This window comes from Aspergillus ambiguus, assembly GCF_047715705.1.
Source record: "Aspergillus ambiguus strain CBS 117.58 unplaced genomic scaffold BDV59scaffold_16, whole genome shotgun sequence".
Classification (NCBI taxonomy): domain Eukaryota; kingdom Fungi; phylum Ascomycota; class Eurotiomycetes; order Eurotiales; family Aspergillaceae; genus Aspergillus; species Aspergillus ambiguus.
Window position 1 is genome coordinate 76,138 of NW_027395529.1, and position 17,441 is coordinate 93,578.

Here is a 17,441-nt window from a genome sequence, read left to right on the forward strand (position 1 = left end):
CATTCGAATGCAAGGGAAGAAAAAAGTAGAAGATAGACAGACATGAGGGCGGCGGGTATCCAACGCCCCAGGCGGGAACCCAACGCCGAACAACGCCCAAAACGCCAACGGCAGCCAAGGCAACATATGCAAAAGACCCGGCGGAAGCCCCCAGTCACGGCTGAAAGCGCAAGCGGAACTGACGGCCGCGGCCCTCCTCGCGGACTTTATACAGAAACCGGGCGATGGCCTCTTGCTCGGCCAGACCGGCGCCGTTGAAATGCTTCCGCACGGCCAGGGCGAGCTGGTTCTTCGTGACGCGGTCCTGGCCGATAATGTGGTTCAAGGCGGACTTGCCGTCGAGACGGGACTTGCTGGCGCTGGCGCCGCCCGAGCGGGGGGAATGTTGTCTCGCGGCGCGGACGCCGTTGGGGGTGGGTGCGGGCGAGGCGAGGCCGTTGACGGCGGCGGCGGCGGCGGCGGCGGCGGCGGCGGGGGTGGGCTGGGGATGGGCGAGATGGGCGCGCTGGGCAGCTATGGAGGTCGGGGAGCGCAGACCAATGCCTTTGGACAGGATTATGTGCGAGTATTCGCTGGTGAAGGCGCTGGGACAGGCCAGCTTGTACGAATGGCGGTAGGAGTGAAGGAGGTCGAGGGGCATGTCGGGCCAGTTGATCTAGACGACGGACCGGTTAGGAGCGAGCGTTTGACGGCGCGTGGGTGATGGCACGTACCTTGGCCTGGGCCTGGTTGTTGGGGTGGTCGGCATCCCCGGTCGACGGAGCACTGGTCACGCTGGGGAGATGGGAGGAGGTTTTAGAGGCGTGGGTGGCCGCCGTCGCCGCCGCCGACGCCGCTGCTGTGCCCTTGCGACCCTTTGCGGCTGTTGTGGACTTGGTCTCCTTCGCGGTACTTGAGCCTTCGGACCGGGAGTCGTCCTGGACGGCGGTGGTGCGCTGGCGCGGGGGAGCCATGGGGCAGGGGATTTTTTTTGGGGCGGACGGAGGGAGGAGCGGAGGAGGGACACGGGGAGAGGAAGAGCTCAGGCGGTGGGGAGGGCCTGACAAGTAGTGAAGAAGAGGAATTGGCCGGGAGACGGACGAACAGCGAGAAGGATGGAGGAGCACTGGCGAGGAGGACATCGACATCGTGCAGGGAAAAACGAGGCGGTTGCAAAATGAGCCTGCGGAGGCGGCCAGACGCGGCAGAATCAAGCGGCGCGACGTCAACGCCGTTTTCGGCTAGATTGCCGCGGAAGAGGTCGCTGGTGGTCGTCTTCATCGGGCTCGTGGTGAATGCATGGTGGTGGACTTGAGGGAGGTGCAGTGGGAGTACAGGGCCGACTATATGGGACTCCATCTGATAGGCATCCCAATGGCAGAGGACCAAAAGGTACGCAGGAACGCCCATTCGTCGCTCGAACCAAACTACTGCGTACAGAGATCCAAAAGAAATTACTATGCCAGATACGGAGTCCGGAGACCTACAGAGCCTATTCCGAACAGCTCAATGGATCCCCACGGAAGAATGTTTCGGGCTCACCGCTACATTCCCGCGGCCCCAAGGAGAAGGTCAAGACGATCGTCGAGTTCCAGGGGATGATGAGCATCGAGATAAACTCCCTACGCCGGATGGCGCCAGATAACCGACACCGACCAAAGGGGAAATACCGAGGGTCAATTGCATCAGGACATCTGACAGGGGAATAGTTACACGATTCCCCAGAACGGTAAGCCCCTCCTCCAGCAAGGCTCTGCTCCAGTCCGGAGAGCTCAGCCCACCACGGGATCGGGACAGGTTCGGCAAAGGAGCGAGCCAGGGGAGGGAGGCAAGGCGAGCAAAGTCGGGACCGAAGAAGCCGAGGCGAAAGGGGCTCTCCACCCGCGGCTTGGACGAAACCAAAAGAGGGAGAGATGAAGCTGACAGGAACGGAGAAGTACCCCTAAGGGGAGGTTTTCACGGAGGCAAAGCGGAGGCGATTCCTCCGTGGAACGGAGTGAGGGGGTTCTTTTTTTTGGATTTTTCACCGAGGAACCCTTTGGGGGTGCAAGAGGGGAAAAGGTTAGCGTGTTAGGTAAGAAGAGTTCTCCGCAATCAGAGCATCCTTGACTCCGAAATCATCCGACGGCTGACGGGGGAGATGATGTTGCGAACTACAACTTGGGCGTAGCTTTCTAGAGCCTTCGGAAGGGATTCCAACCAAACGAAGGTTTGGTACCTGTCAGATTCCGCCACAACGTGGTGGGATATTGCTTCCTCTGGGGATGAAGGCGAAGGGAGGGGGAAACAGAGGGAGATCGGAACATGTAGGAAAGACCTCGATCCATATTAAATAATAAAAATCAGGCTTCGATCCGTGCTCAGGAGCCAACGAATCCAACTCCAGACGCGGGAGATTGTCGTCTAGAGAGGCGGCAGTGCGCGCCACTAAGGCAGGCCCATGTCTCGACTCCTGGATTAGCTGCAAATCATTCTCCTGACGCAATCCGGCCATCTTCCGGTCCCCTTTTTTCCCTTGCATTCTTGTCACCCACCCCGCTGCCCCGCTTTTCGGGTTAGTGGCGGTGAAGGGGACGGAGCACAAGACGGACAGAAGAAGTTTCAGGAAACATCCGGTGGGTGTTGGGGAGGGTTTGATGGGGAGGATAGAGTGTGGTGAGGAATCTCCCCTGGGAGAGAACTACTCTGGTGTATCTCGATCGTATGATGGTATCATCCCAGTCAAGAGCCCGGATGGATCCCCTGAACTCCTGGAATGTCGCCCGAGTGGCAGCCTTTTTGTGTGGTGGTGGGACTAGTTGTGACTAGGTTTGCCCCCAGTAAGCCGTACGGAGACAAGAGGGACAGGGAGACTGAAGGATAGATCGCTGGACCTTCCTGGGCTGTTTTCAGGCGACGTGTCATCCAGCGTGCCAAGGAGGGTGAGTCGCAATCCCCAGATCACCACCGTCCAGATTTTCTTTACCCGGCGAACCGGCCAGCATCCGGCTGGATGAGGTGATCAATCTTCTCACATGTTGACCCGAACACAGGAAGAACTTCGGGCAGCCATTTTCCGTGGGGGGGCCCAAAAGAGAAGAATTCGAGCCCACCGGAAGAGTCCTCTGCCCTCCACAGTGCTGAAGCCAACATGCGATTTCAGACGATTCAGACTGCGTCCGGATTCCGGAACGACGCCCCGCAGACCTGGAGAAAGGCGCGCTTATGTAAGGAGCCGGTGATCTCACCGTGACTCTCCGCTGCCTGCTGATTGGTTGCGGGAGAGATTCCAGAAGATTGTGGGGCTTGATGCCTGGGTGCCTGATGGTTGGTGCGTGTGCAGAAGAGCGTGCGGTTACAATGTACATTCTAGTCGAGTATCCCATCCCACTCACCCGTTTGGCAGATACCTGACTCTACTCCGTACACTATTTTCGAGACCTACATTTCTATACCTCTTTACTAGCATGTAGATTCCGCGATATCCCACCACTTCTCCTTACACTACGCAGTACACACTATAACCACACCCCCCTCCTCCTCACTCTCACTCTCACTGCCTTCCCCAGATTCCGTCCCCGCACATACCTGCCAAGCATACCTAGGCGTCTACAGACATCCAATGTCACCATCATTGGAATGTTCTCTACGCCGTCCACCACCCCTTCTCACACTGTCCAAACCAGAATGCCCAATCGACGAAAACAGTCCATTCTTCGCCTGACACCTCCCCAGGTCACATATCCCCATGCCCTGCAGACAGCACAGGCGGGTTGGATGTCTGGTCCACTCAACCCAACAATGCGTGTCACCCCAGCGCTGGTCATCCTCCACCCAGGGCGTTTCCTGGCCCGATCGGTGTCACACATCAAGAGGGGGGCAAGCATCATCATGTCCATCATCAGATAACTGGTCCATTCCACGCCCTCGGCGGCCACTCGCTCCAGGATATGCCACGCTTACGGGCCCTCTTCGTCGCATACATTGGAGGATCAGAGCGCCGAGAGATTGCTTTTCCCAGGTTCGCACATCACCGCCCGATCGCCGCTCTGCATATATTACGTCTGCAGGCTTGGCCTCGCCCGGTCGGTGTCTGGACCCGCGTGGACGGGGGGGAGGTGCGTTGAGGAGCTGGCTTGAGACAAACAGCGCCAAAGGGGAGGGGATTGTCGCCCATCCGTAGTGTTTCATCGCTGGTCATCCATGCAAAGGTCATTGGACCTCACATCGCGCAAGCAGAATTGCCTGACCCCGTCGGATGATTGGATTACCCCACAGGGACCGCGGAAATCAGGCAACGCTGTTAGTCCTTTCGTCACCGGGAGGATCTCCCACTCTCCACCATTTGTACGGAGTATGGTGCGTGCAGTGCAGGGGGTATGAAAAAAGAAGACGAGGGGGGCAGGGAAAAAAAATTCTCTCTCTTCCTGCAGGTTGCATCCCAATGCTTGTCCAGGTCTGGACAGGATCACCGCCCTACCTCGCGCGCAATGCGAAATCGGCCGCGGCGGGGAAATGACCAGCTGGCAAGGAAACCTGCGATGTCGGAATCCCCGAGCAGAAGAACCTTCAGCTGCCACAGCCAAAGCCATTAGGTAAATCAGTGGGATCGACTCCCACCGGAGCTTCGTCCCCCCAGAATGATGTGCTCATCTCCGCACCCGACTAGGCAATGATACGAGCGTGCAACCAACCCCGAATCGAACCCCGTTTTCCCGTCATCCTGGACGATAACAGCTTACAGGGTCGATCGGCCTTAGCGGCTGCATGCCATGGATGGGGTAATGGTAACAATATTCAGAAGAGTAATACCACTAATGATAAACCACCATCTGAGGGGGTGGTTCGCTGCGACTTTAGCCCCAGACCGAACGACCGAGCTCGAGAGCCCACGGATAAACGGCTCGCGTCAGCCTTGGCGTCTGAAACATTTCGCCCCGGATGGCGTGCCCCATCGCCCGTTTCAGCGAGGAGCCTTATCCTGGACGTTCTTGGGGGGGATATGGGTGAGAAAGGAGTCTCCAGGAGTCTCAAGGTTCATCGGTCAACGCCGGTCCGAATCGTGGGTAGAATGGTCGAGATCCTTGCAAAGGGAAAAATTGCCAGGATAAAAATACCTTACCCATTGGTATTTGCCAAATCGGAATGCAGATCGTCCACCTCGCCGATGATCGCGGGGAAGATCTTCAGTTCCAAAATGAAGAAATCAGTGAGGGTGAGAAAAATTTTTTGATTCTCTCCAAATCCGACCCCTGCGGGAAACTGGCGGCGGATGACCGGAGAAATGCTTTGCTCTCCATGGGGTTATTTTTCCTGATGCCTACGTGCCTATGCCTCCAGTAGGGGGATCACCATCACCATTTCAATAGTGCATTGGGGGCCTTTACATGTGACCCGCCGGTGGGGAGGGCTGGATACCAGGGGGGAATTATCTTAGATAGCCAGTCAGTCAACGGGCCTGGGACTCGTGACGGAGAACAGTGATTAGATCTCCCATCACATAGCCATCGGCAAAAGCGGGAAATCATCCCATGCTAGACGGACTTCTGATAGCTTCAGGTGCTAGTGTGAAACCCCGGCCCGCCAGGGTATTGGCACTGGTACCTGCGTGCCAGTTTCCTTCTCGTGCACCCCATTCGTCCCACCTGGTCGTGGTGGTGGTGGTGGTGATAGTGGAGGAGTAGGGGGTGGGGGTGAGAGCAATTCTCTTATACGACTCGGCAGTCGGTCCGGCACCGGATAAGCCGACGGTGGATGACCCCAGATAAGGATGCCTACCAGGGATGTCTCGTCACGACGAGATCAGCAGATAGCTGTAGAGTACTTTTGCAGGCGTCTTATCTGGCCTTTTCATTTGTCTTTCTCCTCGTTCTTCAGCCGGTTCTGCGGGCATCCCACACCCTCTGCGCCGAGTCTATCCTATCAGGACGATAGGGGGGTCCCCAAACGCCCGTGCCCTTCCCGGCCAGGGAATGGCGGGGGGTATCAGCCATTGCAAGCGCGTCAGCCATGGCTGGGATCTACCACTAATCGAACAGCTGAGACGGCTCCGTGCAGGTTATCCGCGGTCTTGGATCCTCTGGGGGACGGTTGGACTGTACACATCATCTATCTGCCTGGCTGGAGTTACCGAATCCGTATCTTTCTTTATCCTGGCGGGGCTTGGCTTTCCCCAGGTTCCAGCGCTATCTACGGAGGACAAGACCGAGGAAGCCCCGGGAGGGTTTATCTCGGGGTTAGTAGTAGATAGGATCATGACTGCCTTTGTCCGGGGGAATTCATCCCGCGTCGAGTGGATCTGGGGGAGGATCGTGGAGTTCATTTGTTGTCTTGGGCGGTCGGTATGATGGTAATTAACGGTTGATGGCCGAGAGGGTGGAATTGCCACTTGGATGGAAGCCTCTTTATGGACGGCGGGCATTTGGTTCAACCGAGACGGATGAAGGGGATGAAGCCCATTGTCCGACTGTTACTCAGGATGATGGCATCTGTCTGGATTGAGTCATCCCGGGTTATTTTCGTCTTGTTCGTCGGGGCTTCTCGACCGGCGGCGATGATGAATGATGAAGTATTGGAGAACCCCTTGGATCGGTCTCCCACCGTGCGTCCAGGGCTGTTTGACATCAACACCTCAGGATCGACGCAATCCGGATTTTCTTAACTCAGCAGTCGATCTCCTATTCTAGACCAGCGCGAGCAGAAAGGTGGTTGTCGGTCGTCGTCATCACCCGGGAGGATGTCATCATGGCTCGTATGATATCTGGGGAACATCACATGGGGTTGGTCTGGGGTGATACCACCTTTACCTGGCAGAAGGATCTGGTTTCGAGAATGGGGATACGCTCGATAAGAAAAAAAAAAATGAACAAGACAGAATAAGAATAATCCGCGCGGGAATTCTCGCTGTCATCCGCGATAACCGGAGGGTTGGATGGGTTGGGGGCATACCAGCGAGACCGCCCACTGCGACGCTACACGGGGCACGCACTTCTCCAGACACAGCCACTTCTGCAGTTGGGGGAATTGCTAGGCGTCCACTTTTCTTCTTCTTTCCCCATTGGAAATTATCCATCATAAATTAGAAATGTTCTTCGTGTTTTTAAGGGTCGATAGAAATATTCATATTCAATATTAAATATTAAATTAAAGATTAATATCAATATTAGAGAAATAGAATCGAACAGAAAATAAAATAGAATCCCCGGAATCTCAGCCGATCTGAAGCACGTTCTTTTTTCATTTGACTAATTGGATTTTTATTTCCCAAAAAATAAATCCAGAAAAGAAATTTCTTTTTTTTTTTGCCCCCGATGTTCCTCCCCACACATCATTTTCTTTTTTCTTTTTCTCTTTTTTTTTTAATTTTTCTTTTCCTTTTTTTTTTTTCCTCTCCGATTCCGATAACTTCCCCCTCCCTTCGTCTTCTCCCTCTACACTTCCTCCTCTTCTCACTCTTCTTATATCTCCCTCCCCCAGATCTGCTTCTTCTTCTTCTCCGGATTTCTCCTCCTCCCTTTCCTCTGTTCGCCTCTCATTTGCCTCCCCCTTATACACACTTATACAACACCATCTCCATCTCTTCCTCCTCACCCTCACTCATCCTCCTCATCACACCCTACTCGGCTTCTCCCATTCCGGGTATCTCGCCTCATCTGCGACATCCTTTCGTGTCTTCCAACTCTTCGACTCGAGAAGATTCTATATCGATTATCTTCCGATCTACTCAGCTCCCACTCCTGATCCTTCTCGCCAAGATCCCCCGTCTAGCCGCTGGTGATCGACTCGCCGATTAGCTCGTCATCTCCCCTGTTTCGCCTCGGCTTCTCATCTCCGTCCGATCGGCTGCGACTAAAAATCTTCTGCAATTTGCTCACCCCCCCGCTCGGACCTGGCTGGCGTCGAGCTTCACATGCCGCCCCCGGCTTCGTCAGTGGATTTCTCGAATCTGCTGAACCCCCAAGGCAACCCTGCTACCCCTACTCCTACTCCTACTCCCCTGGACCCCTCCAAGTCTCAGTCCAACTCGAGTATGGCCTCATCGGTGAGCCTTCTCCCTCCTCTCATCAAAGGAGCCCGCCCCGCCAACGATGAAGTCCGACAGGATCTTCCCCGCCCTTACAAATGCCCCCTCTGTGACCGGGCCTTTCACCGCTTGGAACATCAAACCCGTCACATTCGCACCCATACCGGGGAAAAGCCGCACGCCTGCCAGTTCCCCGGGTGCACCAAGCGCTTTAGCCGCTCGGATGAGCTGACCCGCCACTCGCGCATCCACAACAACCCCAACTCGCGCCGCAGCAACAAGGCCCAACATCTCGCCGCCGCGGCCGCCGCGGCAGCCGGCGGGGCTCCCGACAATGCCATGGTCGCGCCCCCGGGGGCCATGATGCCTCCGCCCAGCAAGCCCATCACCCGGTCCGCGCCCGTCTCTCAGGTCGGCTCCCCGGACGTCTCCCCGCCCCATTCCTTCTCCAACTACGCCGGTCACATGCGCTCCAACCTGGGCCCCTACGCCCGCAACAGCGACCGCGCCTCCTCGGGCATGGATATCAACCTCCTCGCCACCGCCGCCTCCCAGGTCGAGCGCGACGAGCACTTTGGCTTCCACCCCGGCCACCGCGGTCATCCGTTCTTCGCCCCCCGTCACCACGCCGGGGGCAGCGGCCGTCTGCCATCCCTCTCGGCCTACGCCATCTCCCACAGCATGAGTCGCTCCCACTCCCATGAGGAGGAGGATGCCTACTCTCAGCACCGGGTGAAGCGCTCCCGTCCGAACTCCCCCAACTCCACCGCCCCCTCCTCTCCGACCTTCTCGCACGATTCGCTCTCCCCCACGCCCGACCACACGCCGCTGGCGACCCCGGCCCATTCTCCCCGCCTGCGGCCGCTGGGTTCCAGTGAACTGCATCTGCCGTCGATCCGCCACTTGTCGCTCCACCACACGCCGGCGCTGGCGCCCATGGAGCCCCAGCCCGAAGGCCCCAACTACTACAGCCCCGCGCAGGGCCACGTGGGACCGAGCATCAGCGATATCATGTCGCGATCCGACGGCACGCAGCGCAAACTGCCGGTACCCCAGGTGCCCAAGGTGGCGGTGCAGGACATGTTGAATCCGGCGACGGGATTCTCGTCGGTGTCGTCATCGACAAATAACTCGGTCGCCGGGAATGATCTGGCCGAACGTTTCTAGTCAGCCTGATGAATCCATCCAGATGTAAAAAAAAAAAAAAGAACAAGGAAAAAGGAAAAATTTGGATTTCTACGTGCTACGAAACGGATAGACTTTGAGCATTTCCAGTGCAGTTCATGGGCATCGACGGTGTCGGGCGGTTCTTTCTTTTCTTTATTCTGTCTTCTGTTTGAATACACTTTTTGCGCGGCGTCACTATAGATGGATGGATGGGATTTTCTGTCGAATTGCTCTCTTTCTCTTCTCTCTGATTAATTTCTTTCTTGTGTTCTGCCGTCATGGCACGGCCGATGCTCTTCAGCCACGGTTTCTTTCTCACCTCCAGGGCTATCGCCTTGTAATTTTCCCGGTCTGGGGATTTTCTTTCTCATGTTTATGTTCGCTTAGATTCAGGCCTCCAGCCGGACGAGAGGGTTTAAAATGGAAAAGTTATGTTGATGATCGCGGGTGATTGGTGTGATTGGTAGAAATGTGCCGTCTGCATGCATAAATGCGAGTGATTGACGACCGATGTTTAAGCGTAAAAGTGAGTAGTCGGTCGTGCAGTGTAGGCAGTGTTAGCAGTGTTAGCAGGGTAGTAGGCAGTGTAAGTAGTGTTGGGGTGAGTGTTAGTGTTGGTAGTGTTGATCTTATACTTCCTCCACTACGCTCCACCAACGCCCACTACCACTACCATCTCTCCAACGTGATATTCCGATTCTTTCCTTCATCGCCAGCCCTCCCGGAGAAAACGGCACACTCGCGCATGGAACTTCCGTCTGTTTATCCGGTTTGTTTCGGGGGAGACCCTGGCTGGTATTAGAAATCCGACAGTGTAAGATATCCATCCTCCTCGACCCCGCTTTGAGATCGTTCATGTCGGCGATACGGCCGCAACCCCAGGCTCTCCGTCCGTCCGTCGCCCTTGGACTGACCGTGATCATGATGGACCAGTTTCGCTCGCCCCGTCGTCATCGTTCCCTCGGCTCTCTGCCTGAGTGTTCCCTCTGTTCCCTCCCGGAGCCATCGGGCAGCTCCACCACCACCGTCCGCGCCAACTCGCAGCAGCAGCAGCAGCATCCTCTCCATCAGAATCCCGACGACGACCGCATCCTCGGAAGAACCAGGAGAACCAGGACCAGGCGCAGACCCAGAGCCAGAGCCATGCCGTCCTCCGTGCCGTCACTCTCCAGCGACGCCGCCTCCATCACCTCCTCGTCCTCGTCGAGTCTCTCGCTCGACACCGGCTGGGCGTCCGGACTCGCAAACCACATCCTCGAAGACGACGGCAGCGGCGCCCTCGTCGTGCCTCTCCCACCACCGGCGCCCTCGCCGCCGCCGCCGCCCCTCTCCGTCTCGTCGTCGCCGGCCGCCATCGCAACCACCCACCCCCACGCCCCGCGACGACGATACCTCTGTCTCTTCCCCGTGCTGGACTGCCACGACGCCTTCGACGACGTCGCGCAGTGGAAGACGCACGTGCTGAGCCACTTCCGGACGCACGCCCCCCCGCCCACCGCCCGCTGTCCGCTGTGTCCCAGCCAGAGCTTCGTCGACGCCCCGGACGAGGCCGAGCCCCAGCCCCGCGCCTGGGACCGTCTGCTTGACCACGTCGACCACGCCCACTACCGCCGCGGGCAGACCCTCGCCGGGAGTCGCCCGGACTTCGCCCTCATGCAGTATCTGTACGGCCGTCGCATCATCAGCGTCGACCAGTTCAAGGGCATGCAGATGTCGCCGGCTCCGTCGAGCCCAGCATACCACCAGTCGCAGGAGTCGGTGCGGCGCAGCGTGGGCTCCGCGGATGAGCCGTATTGTGCGCCGTATAGTCGTCGGCGAGAGGAGCGTCTGCGCTCGCAGCAGCGGGGGGTGAGTGTGATTTGATGTTGGTTTTTTGGCCTGGTTTGGTTTGTTCTTGTATATGTTATGGTGATTGATGTGATGTGCTATCGGTTGATTTTTGTTAATGATGATGTCTGTATATTGTGCACTGTTGTGAAATGATACCTTGGGTTCCTTTTATGTCTGGCGTGTGGGAGTCGTACATGTCAGCCGTCTATGTAGGGATGACATTCCCTGCGCGGTGGCGGGATCGGTGAGCGTCTTTTGGATGTATCGACTTCCCCCGCATGATCGATCGTAGGGAGGGGATTTTGGCGTGAATGTAGGAGGGAGTAATTTGAATGTGCTCGTGGTTGTTTTGGAAATTGGTGGATGTGACAGCGAAGATATACTATATACTGGGTGCTCTATAGGACGATATATACCTAGTGTAGGAGTATGCAGTCAGCCCGAGATGGATTCGCGATTCAACGCCGCAGGTACATCGGTAGGATAATAGAATTGAGACAAGAGACCCATATCATAAAGATAAATCTATCTACTCTAGTATTCATATAGTATTTATATCATTTTATGTCCACGCCGTATGCATCTGTTCCTCCTCTACACCTCGAGACAAACAAGACAAACAACCCACTTCCATCATCTCTCCCCATCACCATCACCATCTCTTCTCTCCCTCTCCCTCTTCCTTCCTCCCTCCCTCCCTCGCATGCCGTCAATTGCCCACCATCCCTTCACAATGGAGCGCCTCTCGCTGAACGATCCCCCCGCCTCCCAGCAACCCCCCCAGCAACCCCCTCAGAATCCCCAACAGAACAACATGCTCGGTCCCATGTCGCAGGGTCCGCCCCAATTGCCCCCGCAGATGTTCACCACCGCGGCGCAGCTGCTGGATCTGACCGATAGTATGTGACACCAGCGCTAGGGTGATGGTAACCGTCGGGAGAGGCCACGCCGACTAACCCCTCCCAGAGAAACTGGTGCTCGTGCTGCGGGACGGGCGGAAATTGATCGGAGTCCTGCGTAGCTGGGATCAATTCGGTATGCTGTGCTGTGTTGTGCTGTGCTTGTGCTTGCTCTCGCGCTTGCTCCAGTGAACGAGTCATCAGTCGTTGTTAACCGCTTGTCCCAGCCAACCTCGTCCTCCAGGATACCATCGAGCGCATGTATGTCGGAAACCTGTACGCGGATATCCCCCGGGGGATTTTCCTCGTGCGCGGAGAGAACGTGCTGCTTCTCGGGGAGATTGTAAGTCTCGATAATGTTTCGGTCTTGAATTGGCTGGGATCGAAAGCTGTCCGAACGAACGCTCACGGTTGACACCGCCGGCTCTAGGACCTCGACAAGGAAGACAACCTCCCCCCGCATATCCAAAAAGCCCCCTTCCAGGAAGTCTTCGAACTGAAGCAACGAGAAGAAGCGAACCGGAAATCCGGCGACAAGAAACGCCACGGCAAGCTGCAGGGACTCGGGTTCGAGGCCGAACATAGCGGAGAGATCCTGTTCTAGCGGTCTGGGCCGGTGACTTTTGTTGGAAATAAGCGCCCGATGCGCCGGGGGTTGGACGCCGTCGCATCTCGAACAGGCCTTTGAGATGATCGTTTTGACTGGGAGCCGGTGGTTGCTGGCTGCGGTGGATGATGATACCCTCCGGACGGCGATGACGATTCTTATGTCTTACGGCAGTTATGGAGTTAATTGAAATATAATTGACAGGCAATCAATACGATACATGTAGGAGATTCTATACCTACTGTAGGTAGCATCATCCCCTATACTCGGTACTTTGTTGGATATACTTGACCGCCAAGAATTTGTACTTTTTTTTCGGCAGAAAAAAAATCTCGCCGCCAAAACCTCCACCACAACTTCATCTTCTTCACCTCTTCTCTCGTCCTCTTCTCGCTTCCTCTTACCTCCTAACTATCTCTTCCTCCGGTCGATCTCCATCATGGCGACCCTGGCGGAGAAGTTGGAGAAGATCAAGTCGCCCAAACTGCAGAATCAGCACCATGTATGTCCACCTCCCACATTCCTCATCTCCCCCATATTCCTCTCCCCCCCCCCCCCCCCCCACCCCAAACAATAACTGACTACGCTTCGATTGTAGACTGCTGTGGTTCTCTCTGCCGTTGAAGACACTCTTCGCGATCAAAATGCCGACTTTTCGGCCACGGCCTATTTTGCCGCCCTCCTCGCGCTCTTGTCCCAGTCGCTGTCCGCCGACCAGGGCATCGTGAATAAGGACCTGGCCACCTCCGTCGTCTATCTGCTCGACATTACCACCGGATTCGTCCCTGCCCCGATCCTCCGCTCCAAGTTCTCGCAGATCCTCACTGGTCTGGCCCCCGCGCTGTCGCTCCCCGAGGTTGAAGCGCCGCTGCTCAGACCATCCATCGGCTGTCTCGAATCGCTGCTCATCGCCCAAGATGCCGCAGCCTGGAACCTCCCACACACGCAGATCAGCCCGCGGCGGGCCACGGCCGGTCTGCTCAGCCTGTCTGTGGACCACCGTCCCAAGGTGCGCAAGAGGGCCCAGGAGGCTCTGGTCAAGGTCCTCCAGAGCCCCCCGCCGAGCCCGTCGATCGATCATCCGGCCGCGGACATGTGCGCAGAGAGCGCCCTGCGCACGCTGAGTGACAGCATCGCCGCCGCGACCAAACACCGTCGCGGGCGCCACGACCCCAACCACCGCGACAACCCGGACCCTCTCGTGATCCACTCCCTGCAGCTGGTCAAGACCGTCGCTACCGCCTCGGGCGGCTGGCCGAGCAAGAAGATCGAGCCGCTGTGCGAGCTGTTGATGACGGCCTCCCGCTCGACCAACGAGTACATCACCATGGGCGCCTTCGAGGTCTTTGAGGTCATCTTCTCCAGCATGGCCGACGAGGTGTCGTCGTCCAAGCTGCCGCGGCTGCTGGACGCCATCGCCGAGCTGAAGCCCGCCCAGAACGACTCGCAGCTGCTCCCGCCGTGGATCGCCGTCCTGTCCCGCGGCTACGACGTGTCCGCGCAGATCGCCCCGGAGGACACCTTCGAGAAGCTCCCCGCGCTGTTCCACCTCATCTCCGGCTTCCTGGCGTCGCCGTCCGTCAACATTCGCGTGTCCGCGTCCGAGTGTCTGATCTCGTTCCTCGCCAACTGCATCCCCCCCAGCGTCATCGTCGAGCCCTCGGTGTATGATGAGAAGACGCTTGAGAAGCTGGCCCGCGCGGCCACCGACCTGCTGTCGGTCAAGTACCAGGTGGCGTGGGCCGAGGTCTTCAACGTGTGCTCCGCGCTGTTCGACAGCTTCAAGTGGCGGTCCAGCCCGTTCCTGGATGACATCGTCCGCACCGTGGGCGAGCTCCGCACCAACGAGTCCTTCCACGGGAAGAAGGAGGCGGACGCCGTCCTGGGCAGCGCCGTCGAGGCCATGGGCCCCGCCGCCGTGCTGGCGATCCTGCCGCTGAACCTGGTCGAGCAGAAACCGGGCCAGCCCGGCCGCGTGTGGTTCCTCCCTGTGCTGCGCGACCACGTCACCAACACCAACCTGGCGCACTTCCGCGCCGAGTTCGTGCCCCTGAGCGAGATGCTCTACCAGAAGGTCATGGCCTTCAGCTCCGCCGAGAAGACCGTCGAGGTGAAGATCTTCGAGACCCTCGTGCAGCAGACCTGGGCCATCCTCCCGGGCTACTGTGAGCTGCCGCTGGACCTGGTCGACGCCTTCGACCAGTCCTTCGCCGAGCTGCTCTCCAACGTGCTCTACAAGCAGACCGACCTGCGCGTCGACATCTGCCGTGCCCTCCAGAACCTGGTCGAGTCCAACCAGGCCATCCTGTCCGTCGAGGCCGACCAGGACGACCTGATCCTCCAGCGCCGCATCACCAAGGCCGCCGCCGCCGCCAACATCGCCCACCTGGCCGGTTTCGCCAGTAACCTGCTGGCGGTGCTGTTCAACGTCTACAGCCAGACGCTTCCCCACTACCGGGGCTACATCCTTCAGTGCATCAACGCCTACTTGAGCATTACGCCGGAGAAGGTTCGTCCCCCTCCCCCTTTTCAGACGTCTATATGCGTGCAATGCTGACAAACTACTACCCAGGAACTCAACGAGACCTTCACCCGAGTCACCTCCATGCTCGAGTCGTCCATGGTGTCCGAGCGGGAAGCGGCGGCGAAGCAGACGCCCCAGCAAGGCGGATCGGGCGGCGACAAGATGCCGCCGACGTCGCACACGCTGATCGACCTGGTGATCGCGATGTCGATCTACCTGCCGCGAAGCAGCTTCGCGCAGCTCTTCGCGATCGCGTCGGCGGTGCTCCACGGCACGACGACCGACCAGCAGCTGATCAAGAAGGCGTACAAGCTGCTGCCGCGACTGGCGACGACAGAGACGGGCCGGGCGGCGCTCTGCGAACGCAGCGCTGAGCTGCAGACGCTCATCCTCTCGACGGCGGACCAGACGCCGGCGTCGGCGCGGCGCGACCGCATGCTCGCGATGGCGGAGATCGTCACGCACCTGCCGACGACGGACCTGCATTTCATCCCGGCGGTGCTCTCGGAGGTGGTGCTGGGCTGCAAGGAGAGCAACGAGAAGGCGCGCACGGCGTCGTTCGAGCTGCTCATCCAGCTCGCGCAGCGCACGACCGACCCGGCCCGCAACCCGCCCGGCACGGTGATCCGCAACGCGCTGGTGCCGCATATGCCGGACGACGCGCCCGACGCGCCCGCCACGCTCGACGAGTTCTTCACGATGGCCTCGGCCGGCCTGGCCGGCAGCTCGCCGCACATGGTCGCCGCGTCCGTGACCGCCCTGTCGCGGCTGTTCTTCGACTTCCACGCGCGGCTCGCCCCCGGCGTGCGCGCCGACCTCGTCCAGACCGTCGAGCTCTTCCTCACCAGCAACAACCGCGAGATCGTCCGCGCCGTCCTCGGCTTCGTCAAGGTCGCCGTCGTCGTGCTCCCGGACGACCTGCTCCGCGCCCGCCTCGACCCGCTCGTGCCCCACCTCATGGTCTGGAGCAAGGAGCACAAGGGCCGCCTCCGCACCAAGGTGAAGGGCATCCTGGACCGGCTGATCCGCCGCTTCGGCGCCGCCGCCCTCGAGGCCCTCGTCGGCGACGCTGACCGCAAGCTCGTCGTGAACATCCGCAAGCAGCGTGAGCGCCGCAAGAAGAAGAAGGCCGGCGAGGCGGCGGCTGCCGACGCTGACGACGATAACGACGAAGATGCCGATGGCGGCAACAAGCCCGGCAAGGCTACCAGCAGCAACGCCTTCGACCGCGCCGTCTACGACTCGGACCTGTCGGACTCGGACCTGGACGACGACGCCAGCGAGATCGACGTTGACGAGCAGGGCCGCACACAGAGCCGCAAGGCCGCCGGCGGCCCGCGCAAGACCGGCCGCGCGGCCGGCCAGCAGAGCGAGCAGTACATCCGCGAGCTGTCGCCGGAAGACAACCCGCTGGATCTGCTGGCGCCGCGGGCGCTGGCCAACATCTCGACGACGAAGCCGAGCGTGCGGTTCCTCAACACGGGGCCGGGGTCGCGGCGCAAGCAGCGGGCCGCCAAGGTCGACGCGGACGGCCGGCTGGTCTTCGGCGGCGACAACGACGAAGACGACGTAGCCATGGGTGAGGAGGGCGAGGGCGGCAGCGGCAGTGGCGTCAACGCGTACGTCGCGGCGGTCAGCGGGCCGGACGCGGTGCGGCGCGGCCAGCGCGGCAAGCTCAAGATGGCGCAGGCGCAGAAGAAGAAGGGCGGCGCCGCGGACGATGACATGGACGTGGACGACGAGGGCGAGAATGCGGCCATGGCGGCGGCGGCGGCGGCGAAGCGGGCGAACAATGGCCGGAGGGGTCTGGGGGCGCCCAAGACGCGTGGGCCGAGCGGTGGAAGCCGGATTCAGAAGCGGAAGAACGTGAACGTTCGGGGTGGTCGGGGAGGGATGCGACGGAGGTAGGGGCATAAAAAAAGCGAGTGATTTGGTTTCTTTTTTTCTTCGTGTCGAGTTGCATGGTTCGGGTCATATCAAAAGGATGAATGACGACCTGATGATGACTTTGGTTTCCTTGATCTATGTCCATACCCTCGAGTTCATGCTCGTTCAGTCTTTCTGCATCAATGTTAGGGAACCATAGAGGAATTGATTACTTCGTCGATGTTTTGAGTATATACTTCTCCCATGAGGGACCCGTTGGACGGAGAGAAGGGCCGAACATGTACTATCTACGGAGTACGTATGCCGATGATCGATGATAGATCCAAAGCTAATTTGAAGCTAAGAAAAAGCAACGCAGCAATTAGGGTATCAATTCTTTCAAGTACAGTACACTATTCGGATCCATGCCTCATGCACTGACGATTAAATATTCCCGACTCCCCGCGCCGGTGACCGAACCCAACTCCTATACAAAGAATCAAAAACGGACAAACGTCATTCCACATATCCCAACCATTGGTATCATGTCGGCATCAAAGCAATTTC

At 58.5% G+C, this 17,441-nt stretch overlaps 8 protein-coding genes across 8 annotated transcripts; 6 read left to right on the forward strand and 2 right to left on the reverse strand.

Annotated features, from left to right (window-relative positions):
• Positions 1-154: 154 nt before the first annotated feature.
• Positions 155-953, reverse strand: BDV59DRAFT_202021 (histone deacetylase complex subunit SAP30 Sin3-binding domain-containing protein; the record flags this gene model as incomplete). Its single annotated transcript, XM_073693946.1, has 2 exons — positions 155-655; positions 714-953. The coding sequence occupies 2 exons, from the start codon at positions 951-953 to the stop codon at positions 155-157; spliced, it is 741 nt and encodes a 246-aa protein (XP_073547792.1).
• A 1,736-nt stretch (positions 954-2,689) lies between these two features.
• On the reverse strand, positions 2,690-3,525 carry BDV59DRAFT_31454 (uncharacterized protein). The gene has a single exon (XM_073696172.1). It carries the CDS (start codon positions 3,342-3,344, stop codon positions 2,880-2,882), a length of 465 nt encoding a protein of 154 aa, XP_073547793.1. The 5' UTR covers positions 3,345-3,525; the 3' UTR covers positions 2,690-2,879.
• An 861-nt stretch (positions 3,526-4,386) lies between these two features.
• BDV59DRAFT_31448 (uncharacterized protein) lies at positions 4,387-5,252 on the forward strand. Its single transcript, XM_073696171.1, has one exon. The coding sequence runs from the start codon at positions 4,631-4,633 to the stop codon at positions 5,189-5,191; it is 561 nt and encodes a 186-aa protein (XP_073547794.1). The 5' UTR covers positions 4,387-4,630; the 3' UTR covers positions 5,192-5,252.
• A 405-nt stretch (positions 5,253-5,657) lies between these two features.
• Positions 5,658-6,296, forward strand: BDV59DRAFT_31481 (uncharacterized protein). The gene has a single exon (XM_073696173.1). It carries the CDS (start codon positions 5,729-5,731, stop codon positions 6,206-6,208), a length of 480 nt encoding a protein of 159 aa, XP_073547795.1. The 5' UTR covers positions 5,658-5,728; the 3' UTR covers positions 6,209-6,296.
• A 1,061-nt stretch (positions 6,297-7,357) lies between these two features.
• BDV59DRAFT_178290 (C2H2-type zinc finger protein) lies at positions 7,358-9,597 on the forward strand. Its single transcript, XM_073689747.1, has one exon. The coding sequence runs from the start codon at positions 7,868-7,870 to the stop codon at positions 9,146-9,148; it is 1,281 nt and encodes a 426-aa protein (XP_073547796.1). The 5' UTR covers positions 7,358-7,867; the 3' UTR covers positions 9,149-9,597.
• Positions 9,598-10,667: 1,070 nt separating this feature from the next.
• BDV59DRAFT_178294 (uncharacterized protein) lies at positions 10,668-11,296 on the forward strand. The gene has a single exon (XM_073689748.1). It carries the CDS (start codon positions 10,802-10,804, stop codon positions 11,009-11,011), a length of 210 nt encoding a protein of 69 aa, XP_073547797.1. The 5' UTR covers positions 10,668-10,801; the 3' UTR covers positions 11,012-11,296.
• A 365-nt stretch (positions 11,297-11,661) lies between these two features.
• On the forward strand, positions 11,662-12,711 carry BDV59DRAFT_178296 (U6 snRNA-associated Sm-like protein LSm1). Its single transcript, XM_073689749.1, has 4 exons — positions 11,662-11,877; positions 11,945-12,013; positions 12,105-12,220; positions 12,308-12,711. Exons 1-4 carry the CDS (start codon positions 11,682-11,684, stop codon positions 12,479-12,481), a joined length of 555 nt encoding a protein of 184 aa, XP_073547798.1. The 5' UTR covers positions 11,662-11,681; the 3' UTR covers positions 12,482-12,711.
• A 212-nt stretch (positions 12,712-12,923) lies between these two features.
• On the forward strand, positions 12,924-16,916 carry BDV59DRAFT_202025 (mRNA-binding protein RRP12; the record flags this gene model as incomplete). Its single annotated transcript, XM_073693947.1, has 3 exons — positions 12,924-12,986; positions 13,083-14,993; positions 15,057-16,916. 3 exons carry the CDS (start codon positions 12,924-12,926, stop codon positions 16,914-16,916), a joined length of 3,834 nt encoding a protein of 1,277 aa, XP_073547799.1.
• Positions 16,917-17,441: the final 525 nt, after the last annotated feature.